Below are 13631 nucleotides of genomic sequence, written 5' to 3'. Positions count from 1 at the left end.
TCTGGGTAGGAAGCTTATAAAACTTTCAGACAAGGCTTTTGTCAAGCCAACATAAGAGTTTGTCCCAACATACTTTCTAGTTTTAAAATTGAATCCTGTGATCAAAGCTGAATTTCCAGCATCATTACTCCAGTCTTCAGTGTCACATGATCCTTCAGAAAAGAGTTGATGCTCAAGAAACATTTCTGATTAAGCTTTAGTTTAGTGGTTAATTTTATTTAGTTTATTAGTTTGTATTACTTTTTTATATTATACCTATATAGTTTTTTTTTCTTTTTCTTTTTTTCTGTGCCGCTTCATAATTTTGTTAAAAAATTATAGAAAAAGTGACACTATTTGCATTGAAGTACTGTCCCATCATGGTAGTGTTTTTTAATGGTCATGGTATTTTCATGGTAGCATGATTTAAAAAAAAAAAATATATATATATACATACATAGAATATATACCTATATGTATATGTGTTTTATTTTATTATTACTTATGACCCAGACATTTCTTAAATATTCTCCCGTATCAGATTTATCCATCACAGTAATGCTTGTAAATCGATGTGTCACAACTTGGTGACGTAAGTGGAAACTTAACTGAATCCAAGAACTTTGACCTAAAATTCCACCATAAACATTCGGCAGCCAATTCAGATTTGGCATCTGTGTGTGTGTGTGTGTGTGTGTGTGTGTGTGAGTGATTTGCACTCATGTCAGTCCAGTTCAGGCTGTGTTTAAAGTGAACACAGTGGAGTACTATCAACAAAGGAGGATCAGAGGAAGTTTACGGGGAAAACTGCAATCCTCCACTACACTGTTGGCTGTACCATGAGCCACTGAGAAGTGAAAGCTGATATTCCGCTGGTCAGTGCAATCCACCGAAGTACATTAGGAGCGAAGTGAACCCTTTTAATCGGCTTGGGTGTGTGATGTGGGCGGATTGGCCTATAAAAGGACTTATGAGCTGGATTCATATAAACACTAGGCATATTAGGACCACGCAGAGATAAGCTGGTTACAAACCTACTCACACAAAGCACGTGAGGAGGCAGAGAGAAACTGCCTGAGAAATTAACAACAATGGGTCTGACATGTTTAGGGTTCAATCTTGGACAAGGAAAACTGATCTTCCTCCAGATGGAAATTAAAGAGGCCATATTATGTCATATTACATAAATGTTTTTCTCATATTCTCCATTGTTGCAGCTCCTCTCTTCCCAGTCTGTCAGTAACGCTCTGTTTACTTCCTGTCTCTATGAAGCCCCTCCTTCTGAAAAGCACACTGTGCTCTGATTGGTCGACTGGAGCAGTGTGTTGTGATTGGTCGAGCGCTTCGAGCGTGTTTGGGAAATGTCCCGCCCCTTACCATAACCGCCACTTTAACACGCTACTAACTAACTCAACCAGGCCCCGCCCCTTTATTATGCGCATAAATTATTTAAATGAGGAATATTGTGACGTGTTCGTTCCCGGAAGAAACTCAAGACTACAATGGAGGCGTTTCAGAAGTTCAGAAACACTGACACTGATATAGAGAAGAACTCCCGCTGGAGGGACACTAAAGAAAGATGAACGTGGAGGAAAAGCATAATAGATCCTCTTTAAAATCAAATGAAGTACAAGTCTGATGAAGCTTAACAACAAAGAAACACTTAAAATGGAATGTGTGCAAATATATTTTCAAACAGCTTCGTCAGAGAAGATATCAAAAACGTACACATACAAATATGTAACAAACATCTGAGATGTCTCAAAACTGTACAATAGCAGTTGTGTAAACCCCACAGGACCGCATTTCCCCCACAGATACAGTGCATTTTGTTACGTGACAGACAGAAGAAAACAAACGGCAGAGAAAGAGATTTTACAGTATCAAATAGTAACATGGTGAGATTCTCTGACAGTTATATGACAAAAAATTATTCATGTAAATATATTCATATATCATATACATGGAGTTGCCTTCATTGATATGGATGTATAAATATGAAGATTTAAAAAAAATAAGCACTAGTTTATGTGGTTTCGTGGATCTTTATGACGGACACTCGAGCTCATCTGGCCTGCGTTCGAGGCCAAACAATGAAAAACACCAGGTCATGTACATTTAGCATATCGATTTTCATTTTAGGACAACATTACTGAGTCTTGTGTGTGTAGCATGTAAAGCTTCAGTATTAGACTTTTGGATATACACACAGGTATTGTCAATAAAGTCATAAAATCAACAATTTACAGCAATGTGGCGGGAAAAGTCTCTCAGTCTCTGAACCGATGGAGATCAAGCGTGGATGCAGTGGTTGGGTCTTCGGGACATGATGAAACCCCTGAGACACACACACCTGTACGAGCCCTCGGTGTTCACGCAGCGAGCGTTGATGCAGTCGAGTGTGTCTTCCTCCTCACACTCATCCACATCTACCGGCAAACACACACACAGCTGCATCTTTAATCGCTTGTGTGGAAAATTAAACGGCTCTGTTTTTTAATACAACAGCACATGTGATTGGTTAAAGGATTAGTTCACTTGAGAATAAACATTTACTTATAATTGACTGACCCCCACGTAATCCAAGATGTTCTTGTCTTTCTTTCTTCAGTCGAAAAGAAATAAAGGTTTTTGAGGAAAACATTCCAGGATTTTTCTCCATATAGTGACTTCAATGGGGTCCAAATGTGAGTTTCAGTGCAGCTTCAAAGTCTCGACACGATCCAGCCGAGGAATAAGAGTCTTATCTAGACAAACCATTGGCCATTTTCTAAAGAAAAATAAACATTTATATACTTTTTAACCACAAATCACGTTGGAAAGGTTACGCGGAAAATGTAGAGTAGGGCGAAAATCTCATTCTCTCCTCCAACTTCAAAATCGTCCGACATCTTTGTTTCACCTTTTTTCTTTTTTTTCTTTTCTTGTAAAGGGCGTTTGACTTGATCTTTGCACGTTCGCTTTGTAAACACTAGATCTGTACTTCCGCTTGACCTTTCAACGTGATTACGTAATGCGCAAAGTCGTGGAGGTGCAAGACGAGCATTTGTGGTTCAAAAGTATATAAATGTTTAGTTTTTTTTAGAAAATGGCCGATGGTTTGGTTAGATAAGACTCTGAAGCTGCATTGAACCCGTTGGACCCCATTGAAGTCACTATATGGAGAAAAATCCTGGAATGTTTTCTTCAAAAACCTTCATTTCTTTTCAACTGAAGAAAGAAAGACATGAACATCTTGGATGATATGGGGTTAAGTAAATTATAAAAAAAAATCTAATTCTGAAGTGAACTACTCCTTTAAAGGGGTGGTATAATGCCCTTTTCACAAGATGTAAAATAAGTCTCTGATGTCCCCAGAGTGTGTGTGTGAAGTTTTAGCTCAAAATACCCCACAGATATTTTTATATAGCATGTTAAAATTGTCACTTTTTGAGGGTGAGCAAAAACACACCGTTTTGTGTCTGTTCCTTTAAATGCAAATGAGCTTCTGCTCCCAGCACAGGGGGCGGAGCTTCAAGAGCTCGTGTTCTTTTACCTCACACACACATGCACTGAACATTTCAAAAACTTTTTAGCCAATTATGTTCATACCGGATTCAGACAATGATGGAGAGACTCGAGAAGAAGTGACAACATGTAGAAGCAACAGGACATTTCTGAATGGCTAGTTGATGAATTTATGTATCTTATGTGTAGTTATCTTCTAGTCATTGATTAGCATATTCTGTCTTGATAATCTATAAATGGCGTTCCGGGGGCGGGGTTTATGTAAATTCTAGGGTTGGTGATGTCACTAACCCTGGAGGAATGTGGTGTAGTCTCTACCAGCCGTTTGTTGTAGTCCTTAAAAAGCGATTTCTTTAAAAGCAAATATCTCCCTTTGCTCTGAACTTTGAGCGTCGTAACTTTGCAGATGTTGTTTATGCTCAAACAGCAACATTACACACTAACTAAAGTTAGAAAAGTCAAATCATAATCAACCACCCCTTTAAGAAAGAGAAAAGCATGGGAATAAGGAGGGAGCGATACCTATGCATGTCATGGTGGTGATGTCGAGCTGGTATCCGTCGTAACAGTCGCAGGTGTAACCTTCCTCGACTCGAATACAGCGCCCGTTCTCACAGCCCTGGACGATCCCACACTCCTCTGAACTCAGACTGCCGTATGAATCATATCTCCCTGAAACACACAAGAGCCGCAGGTTCTGCTTTGCTGCAAGATGCTTTCCTTGTGAAAAAGAAGTGCGCTTAATTGTACTGAATGTGTACCTGTAGTGCACTTCAGATCTATATTTAAAACTCTACTTGCATATAATATGATTTGATATAATGAATAATGAAATAAAAAGCACTTTCATGACACTTAAGTACACTGTAATAATGTAAAAAAAATATATTTTTTAAATAATCTTTTGTCATGATTTAAAGAAGTACACTCATTTTGATGTGTTGACTAACATACTAAAGCACATAATAAAGCACTTGATTATAATTTTACCTGTAGTGTGTTATTTGATATTCCATTTAAAGTTATTGTATTTTAAAGGTACTAAATTGCAACTTCATCATTACTAATGTGTAAATACAAATATATTTAAATGAATGCCATTTCTATTGAAACTTGTAAGTATGTTTTAGTTCATCATAAATACTTAGTAATTATTAAATTACACATAAATATGTACTTAAAGTGAGTCAACATATTTAACATCAGATAATTGCATTTGGTATACATTTAAAAATATTATACATTTTCATGTAATTGTGAATAAGATGCAGTGAAGTTTCTGAAAACATTACATTCAGTTCTTTAAAAGTGTATATATCAAGTGCTATTTTTCTTTTTCTTTTTTCATTTTCATCTAAGTGGCCAAAACCCTCCTAAAATCAGCCAACAGACCAGATGTGTTTTTCAGCAGAGAGGCATTCAGTTTCAGTCACTCAGACTCACGCTCATAGACTCTTCGTGGCCCCTCCCGCCTGTCAGGAAACATTGGGAAAGGGGGCGGGGCTCTCCATGACTCCTCCCCCTCGCTCTCGCGGTACCGGGAGTTTTCGGGAAGGGGAGCCAGACTCAGTGGAAGCCCGTCAGGACGGGGCGGCAGGGGTCGGGCATCAAACGTTCGCTCGCCGCGAGGATCCGGGAGGCCGAAGGGAGGGCCGGGAGCGCTTTCATAATCATCCTCCTCATAGTAACGACTTCCGCTGGAAACGAGTTGAGTAGAATTACACACAATTTGTGAAAAAGTAGCAGCATACTTTTAAAAAGAGTACTTACTACGGAAATAAAAGAATATACTTAAAGTCCCCCTGTGGTGAGAATCAAGCTTTTAATGTTGTTTATTTGAATATATGGTGTTTTTAATATGCTTTAAGACACATCATGTGTCGACAGCATTGCTGAGTATTTCCTCCTTAAAACTGCAGTGAACAGTCTCAAAAACACGCTTTGAAATCGCTGGTGTTTCTGACGTCACAAACTACCTTGTAACCAATCAGATCAACGCGTGATCGTCAACCAGTGGATCTCTGAGCTGAGTGAGTGAGTGGAGGCGGGGCTCATTTGCATATTCATAGAACCGCGCATACTAAATGAGGCAAGGGTGTCGAGTTACATTCAAGCTATTTTAACGCATGACACATTTTTTTTCAAAGAAAAAAACTTTTAAATATGTAATTTTGGTGATCAAAGATGAGTTTTAAGGAATAAAATGATTGACTGCAGGGGGACTTTTAAGTGTGAACCGAATGCAATGTTTCCAGACACTTAATTGCATGTTGTCTACTGGAATTCAATTGTATTATACTATAGTATAAATTACATATTAAAATATATTTTATTAAATGCAATTAGTTGAGCCTAAGTAGGACTTCAGTACATCTTTATTTGTAATTTCTATTGTCTTTAAAATGAAGTTGCAGTGCTGTTAGTAGAGTATTGTTGAAGAGCCTCACCCGGCGGGCCTGTAGGGGGCGTCTGGGAGCCCGTATGAACCGGGGGGTCTTTCTCTCAGCCCGGACCTCCTTCCACCTGGGCTGTAGTCCTCGTAATCAGTGGGCATGTAGTCGGGGCGTCCCGGCTGGGCTTCGGGGTACACGTACGGTGGCAGGTACCCTCCTCCCCCTCCCCCTCCTCCTCCTCCTCCCACTCCTCCTCCTCCCGGGCCGAAGCGCTCATAATAACCCGGGGAGTAAGGAGGAGGACCCAGCTCATTACACAGAGCCTCGTACGCCTCTAATCAGGAGGCAGAAACACATATGACTGAGTTAAACTGTGAAACTGAATGTGTGCATCACGGTTGGGCACGTGTGTGTGTGTGTGTGTGTGTGTGTGTGTACCTTCATCTCTGCGGGGGCAGAGGGCACACTGCAGACCCCAAGCCTCACCAAACAAACAACAGCACTCTGTAAAGGTCAGGTGAGATCCTAACAAAGGACTCTGACACACCAGACTAGCTGTGACGTGACGCCAGCAGAAGTTCAAGTTCTCGTCTGAGAAAAGCATGGAAAGAAAGACGGCAGATACACATTAAAAGTTGTCATTTTACACATCTAGTAAAAACATTTTTTGCATTCTTAAAGGGATAGATCATCCAAAAATGAACATTCTGTCATCATTTACTCACCCTTATGGACAATATTACTGAACATTAATAGTCTTTAAAACCCCAAGTACGCTTGAGCTTCCATTGAACAACATATCTCAAGTGCTATAATCTATATATGTGTTGATCAATGATTATGGGTGAATAAAAGCCGAAATTAAAGTAAATCCATTGTGTTTCTTCATAACACACGGATTAAACAGCTCGATTCAAATGGATTACTTAACCCATTAACATATTTACTGACATATCGCTTGAGACTTGCTGATAAAAATAATATAATTCAACTTTATTGCACATTGCACATTTCTTAAAGGGGACCTAATATGCGAAATTCACTTTTACGTGGTGTTTGAACATAAATGTGTGTCTGCAGTGTGTGTACACAACCACAGTATACTGGTAAACATCCACCCACTCCTCTTTTTTAATCCCCATAAATCATAAGCAGTGTCTCAGAACAAGAGTGATGTGTGATGTCACATTACACAGGCCCCGCCCACGACCGCTGAAGGACTCCGCCCTTTTAGCTTAGCTCCTCCCCTGAGTGAGCTGTACACAGTCCACAATCCCTTTAAAATGAAACTTGACATAGGCTATAATTTATTTAAAAATATACAGTAGTAAAATAAAATATAATTCCCTTATCAAAAGGACAAAAAATATATATTTTAAAATAAAAAGAGTTACAGGGCCGGCATCAAATGCTACACAGACAGTCCTAATCATGAAAAGTGCATATTACAGTTTTATTTATATTTTTCCCTTTGCATTAAAGGAACTTACGACGTGCTTTCGCAGCGTTGAGCATTGTAGCCAATCACAGACATGTCTGTTGAACGCGTCGGCCAATCAGAGGCGTTTAAAGGAGTCGCTGTGCTGAAGATGTGTTTTGCGCTCACCGAGTTCTACACTTTCGCAAACCTGTCATTATTATTGGCAATAAACTTAAGATGCAAATAAGAGATTCACTGCGATATACTTGATATTCTTGATGCTGCTCTGATGCGCTCCACTACGCACCGCTCTGTTTGATGTTAGGAAGACTGAAAGTTCAGCGGTCTCGCTCATCAATGTCAGAGTGATTAAAGAAGTGAACGAATGCCTGGTAAAATGTAAGTAGATAAACATTTAATATTTGACTGTTTTACAATAGAAATGTTCAACTACCGACAGTATGACTGGTAATTTTTTTATTCAATTTTGCCTTTTTGAATTGAAAATATGCAATAATTTCCTTGATTCATTTAGAGAGAACGCATGCATAATTAAAAATAAAATATTAGGTAACACTTTATTTGACAGTGTCCTTGTTACATATGTTACATAGTAATAACACTAAATTATGCATAATTACATGCAACTAACCCTCAACTAAACACTAATCCTACCCTAACCCTATAGTAAGTACTTGTAGTTAATTAATATTACTCAGTACTTAAATATATAATTACACTGTAACAATGACACCTTAAAATAAAGTGTAATCAAATATTATTTGCAAATAGTTACAATTATTTCACTAATACAATAAGCTTTTCTTTTTCTTTATTCCCTTAAATCGCTTTTATAATTAAATTAATTATTTTAAATAAAAATACCCAATTTTATTTTGGGCTAAAGCCCCGAATATCCCGTTCCAGATGTGGGCCGGATCTGGGCCGACACTATGTTGCTGTCTGGGTAATAGTTGAAAAGTTGTGTGTGTGTGTGTTTGCATCTCTTACCCTCCGCGAGGCCACTTGCGTTGACACACTTGCGCCGTGTGTCATCCAGCACTAGCGGCGACTCGCACGTACAGTAAAACATTCCCGGTGTGTTCACACACACACCGCCAGTACAGGTGTCCTCACTCTGGCATTCATCATTATCTACAGACACACAGACACAGTGTCACAACATCACGCCGTACTCATCGAGCATCACTGCACTGAGTGTGTGTCCTGACCGATGCACTCCAGCAGCTCCATGTCGTAGTAGTATCCGCTGGGACAGTAACAGGCGTAGCCGGGAATGTTGTTCACACACACACCGCCTTTACACACCTCCGTATCGAACAGCTTACACTCGTCCACATCTGTCCGGAACAACCACACTCAGATTAGAAACAACACACACTGAGAGATTTATGGGACTTTTTTTGTTGTTGTTGTGTGCCATTTTTTTGTTTTACCCTTGTAGCTGAATGCTCCCGTTTCCATGGTGACGTACCCTTTTCCGCTGGGACACAGCGATTGGAATTCGGCTAAATGGAGAGTTATTGATGATGGAGGGAAAAAGAAGTGTTCTTAATTGTGTTGAATGTGCAATTGTAGTGTATACTTCAAATCTTAAGAGTATGTTTAAAAACTGTCCTTATATGTACAGATAATATAATTTTAATGAAATAAAAATGCCATTTAAAGAGATACATTTTCATGACTGTTTATTAAACACTTGAGTACACTTTTAAAAAGTGCACTTTGTAGTAATGCCAAATTAAACATTTTACTTTAAAGTGTTTTTAAATCATTATGTTTTAATAATCTTTTGTCATGCTTTTGATGTGTTGACTAACATACTAACACACATTTAAAGTTAATATATTTTAAATGGACTAAATTACAAATGTGTAAAATATATTTTAAAATATATGACATACAAGTTTCAATAGAAATGACATTAAAGTATATTTTAGTTTATCATAAGTTCTTGTCAGTACATTCAGTACACTTTAATCGTATTCAACCAAGACAATTATGAAATTGCATATAAACTTAAACCATAATAACCTTGAATTTAATTGTATATTATATGAAATTAACTGTCCGAAAACATTACATTCAGTTCACACTAAAGTATACTCTTTTCATGTAAATTATTTTCATCAGAACTCTTTTAACTCTTTCCCCGCCATTGATGGAATTTTTCGGATTTCACTGTTTTCACTGTTATACGGTAGGGGGCGCTACTACACATCTTCTGAAAGAGTACTGAATCTCCAGATCAAAACTCAGGAGAAGAAGAAGCAGAAACAATATAGAGTGATATCGTATGTAAGGAGGTGCATTTGTACAACAACGCGATCATCAACATTAAACATCATATAAATCAAAACTGCCTAATGTTAATGAATGAAATGCCGACTCAGGACGAGCTACAGGACTGTGAAGCTTTGGTGGCGTTGATGGACTCGATCGACTCCATCTGTGTTTGGATCATCGTTCTCAATCCGATCTAGATGTAATCTTTAACCAAAACAAGATTTTCTCAAAACGTTTTTTTTGCTCAAAATATATATATTTTTTTATGAAACTTGCCCACATTCAAGTGTTGAGGAAAAAAAGAATGCATAAAGCTAGAATAAAAGTTTTTTTGTTTGTTTTTTTTTTAAGTAGAGGCGCTGTTCTTTCTTTTGATATATTGCATGTTTAGATATTCATACAACAAAATATTCTGGGGCTTTTTTTTTTTTTTTACTGGCAGGGAAAGAGTTAAAAGTATGCATAAGTACACTTGTTTTTAACAGGAGTAAACTCATTAGATGCAGCATGTCTTCAGTGCTGATGTGTGTGTGCGTGTGTGTGTGTGTGTGTGTGTGTACACTTGTACAACTATCTTTGTGAGGACCAGTTTGAGTTTTAGACCATTGAAGTGAGGACAAAGAGAGTAAAGGACATTTTGGCCGGTCCCCAGTTTCTGAGAGCCTTTAAAGGCCTGTTTGAGGGTCAAGACTTGGTTTTAGGGATAAGGTTATAATGAGGTTAAGGGTCGGTTTAGGGTCAGGGGTCGGGTTAGGCACTTAGTTGTGATGGGTAAGGTTAGGGTAAGCGGCTAGAGATTGCATTGTGTCAATGAATGTCCTCATAAAGATAGATGTACAAGAATGTGTGTGTGGGTGTGTGTGTGTGAGTGAGAGTGTGTGTGTGAGAGTAAACTCATTAGACGCAGCATGTCTTCAGTGCTGGTGTGTGTGTGTGTTCACCTGTTCCAGCTTCAGGACAGATGTCGTATTGGCACAGGAGGCCCCAGCCCTGGCCCGCCGTACAGCAGCACTCCTGCAGGGTCGTGTTTCGAGACAATATCTTGCAGGAGTACGGCTCGGACACGCCGTAGTAACACTCCTTCATTTCTCCGGGTCGAGTCTGTGGAAGAGAGCCAGACACGGACCCGGAGAAGCCACCCGAACCACGACCCGACGAGGAGGACGAGGAGGAGGATCCACCAGACGGCCTCGGGCGACCTGCAGGACACACACACACACACACACACACACACATCTATACATGTTTCCTTGATCTTTGGAATTAAAGAATTCTGAAATAATATCATTAAACTTTCAGAACTCAGGAATGCAGTGAAAAACTAGAAACCATCAGAGATGGAGGATAAAGCAAGAGAAATCACCATTTTAAAAATCCCTTATGAATAATTAGTGCACTTAATGGTATTGAATGTGCACTTGTAGTGTACTTCAAATCTTAAAAGCATATTTAAAAAACTGTACCTGCTGATACTATATCAATATTAATGAAATAAAAGTATAAAAAGTAGGTTACACTTTATTTTAAGGTGTCAGTATTACAGTGTAACAAGTACTGAATAATAATAATTAACTACATGTACTTACTATAGGGTTAGGATTAGGATGAGGGGTTGGTTTAGGGTTAATTGCATAATTTATAGTTATTACTACAATAATTACATGTAACAATGACACTGTAAAATAAAGTGTTACCAAAAATTATTTTTTTTAAAAGTGTTAAAGTGTCTTTAGTTTTCACTTGGGATAATACTCTTAATAACAAAAGGTATCGCTAAAGTTCAATCCAACTAAAAGTAGATTATTTATTAGGCAGGGACTAATCATTATTAGTTCAACACGGAATCGCCACCTATGTAGAGTGTTAAACTCAGTCACTCATTGGGTTGTTTCCTATAGTAGGCAGCAGAATGTGAAGAAGCGGAACAGAGGCATTGTGTTTGTTGTTATATTGTTTAGTTTGTAATGTTTTCACCATTATTAGTGGTGTTTGCCAAAGGAAAGTGTTCTCTTGCATACCCTAGTAACCACCTAGCAACCACCCAGAACACCCTAGCAACCGTGCCGAATTTTGCCACTGCAAGCACCACTCACATTTTCTTCAATGTACATTCTAGTTGTTACTGTTATTATCAGTTATTGTAGGACTGACAGTAGAGGGCAGCACTGAAACAGAGTTATGATGTTCCTGCTGGAGTTGTGTGTGTGAGTGTGTGTGTTACCTGCGCTCTCTCTGCTCACACACTGCCTCGCGAGCGGGTCGAATTCCTCCTGTCCGTTCTCACACTCACACGTGAACGATCCCTCCACATTCCAGCAGTGTGCAGATCCGCAGACGCCCTGCATCGTCTCACACTCGTTTATGTCTGCGCAGAAACACACACGGGGAGTGTAAATACACGAACAAGAAGTGCGCTTAATCGTACTGAATGTACACTTAAATCGTAGAGGTACTGTAACCGATATTATGATATTAATGTACTCTCGTTAGGTACAATTAAGTGTATTTTTATAAATGTTTCTTAACACACTTAAGTGCACTTTGTCAGGCCAAATTAAAACTTTTATTTTAAAGTACATTTTAAATCATTAAGTTTTAATAATCTAATGTCGTGCTTTAAAGAACTACACTTATGTTGATGTGTTGACTCATAGTAAAGCACATGTGAAGTACTTGATTATAATTTGAACTGTAGTGTGTTATTTGATATTACATTTAAAGTTAATATATTTAAAATGTTCTAAATGGCAACTTTTCTATTACAAATGTCTAATTACTTGTGATGTCAAATCGATTAATCGCATCTAACAAACAAGTTTGTGTTTATATAATATATATGTATATGTATGAATATAACATATTTATATAAACAAACTTTTATGTTAGATGCGATTAATCGATTTGACAGCACTAGTAATTACAAATATATTTAAATACATGACAATAGAAATGGCATTAAAGTCTATTTTAGTTCATCATAAATGCTTGTCAGTATTAGCTGGTGCACTTTAACCATTTTTAAAAGACAATAGAAGTAATTATTACACACTTTAATTATTAAATTACATATAAAGATGTACTGAAGTACAACTTAAGTCACTAATAAGTTCAACTAATTGCATTTAATATAAACTGAAACTACAATTTGAACTTAATAACATGTAAATAACATTAAATGAATTGCATAAATAACATGAAATTAATTGTCTCCCAGTTAAGTATATTATTTCCATAATAAAGAGCTCTTCTGTGCTGAACTCACCCACACACATCTGTCCATCGCCGGTGGACTCGTAGCCCTGGTCACACAGACACTGATATGTGCCGATCAGATTCTGGCAGAAAGCGTGGAGTCCACACACCGTCTCATTGGTGCACTCGTTGATGTCTGCAAGAAAAACTCACTGTCACTCACTGCTGGGTCTCGTTAAAGAGATAGTTCACCCAAAAATTTAAATTAGCCCATGATTTACTCACCCTGAAGCCATCCTAGGTTATATTGAAAAATGTCCTGGCTCTTCTTAGATTTATAATGGCAGTGAATGGTTGTTTATGTTTTGAAGTCCATAAACGTGCATCTATCCATGATAAAAGTGCATCTATCCATCATAAAAGTGCATCTATCCATCATAAAAGTGCATCTATCCATCATAAAAGTGCATCTATCCATCATAAAAGTGCATCTATCCATCATAAAAGCGCATCTATCCATCATAAAAGTGCATCTATCCATCATAAAAGTGCATCTATCCATCATAAAAGTGCATCTATCCATTATAAAAGCGCATCTATCCATCATAAAAGCGCATCCATCCATCATAAAAGTGCATCTATCCATCATAAAAGCGCATCTATCCATCATAAAAGTGCATCTATCCATCATAAAAGTGCATCTATCCATCATAAAAGTGCATCTATCCATCATAAAAGTGCATCTATCCATTATAAAAGTGCATCTATCCATCATAAAAGTGCATCTATCCATTATAAAAGTGCATCTATCCATTATAAAAGCGCATCTATCC

The 13631-nt window shown here is 37.9% G+C and overlaps 1 protein-coding gene across 1 annotated transcript in view; it reads right to left on the bottom strand.

The window, feature by feature from the left end:
* Window positions 1–1648: 1648 nt before the first annotated feature.
* The window catches only part of LOC311290447 (latent-transforming growth factor beta-binding protein 4-like), a 61479-nt gene continuing 49496 nt past the window's right edge, over window positions 1649–13631 (bottom strand). Inside the window, 11 exon segments of the mRNA XM_084408922.1 lie at window positions 1649–2408; window positions 4009–4158; window positions 4930–5183; window positions 5934–6213; window positions 6318–6470; window positions 8311–8454; window positions 8532–8660; window positions 8757–8828; window positions 10548–10805; window positions 11828–11971; window positions 12869–12994. Of these exon segments, the coding sequence (XP_084265048.1) occupies window positions 2272–2408; window positions 4009–4158; window positions 4930–5183; window positions 5934–6213; window positions 6318–6470; window positions 8311–8454; window positions 8532–8660; window positions 8757–8828; window positions 10548–10805; window positions 11828–11971; window positions 12869–12994 (1847 nt within the window). The 3' untranslated portion in view covers window positions 1649–2271.

Source organism: Rutilus rutilus, assembly GCF_951802725.1.
Source record: "Rutilus rutilus genome assembly, chromosome: 5".
Lineage (NCBI taxonomy): Eukaryota > Metazoa > Chordata > Actinopteri > Cypriniformes > Leuciscidae > Rutilus > Rutilus rutilus.
This window is presented reverse-complemented; position numbering and strand designations above follow the sequence as displayed.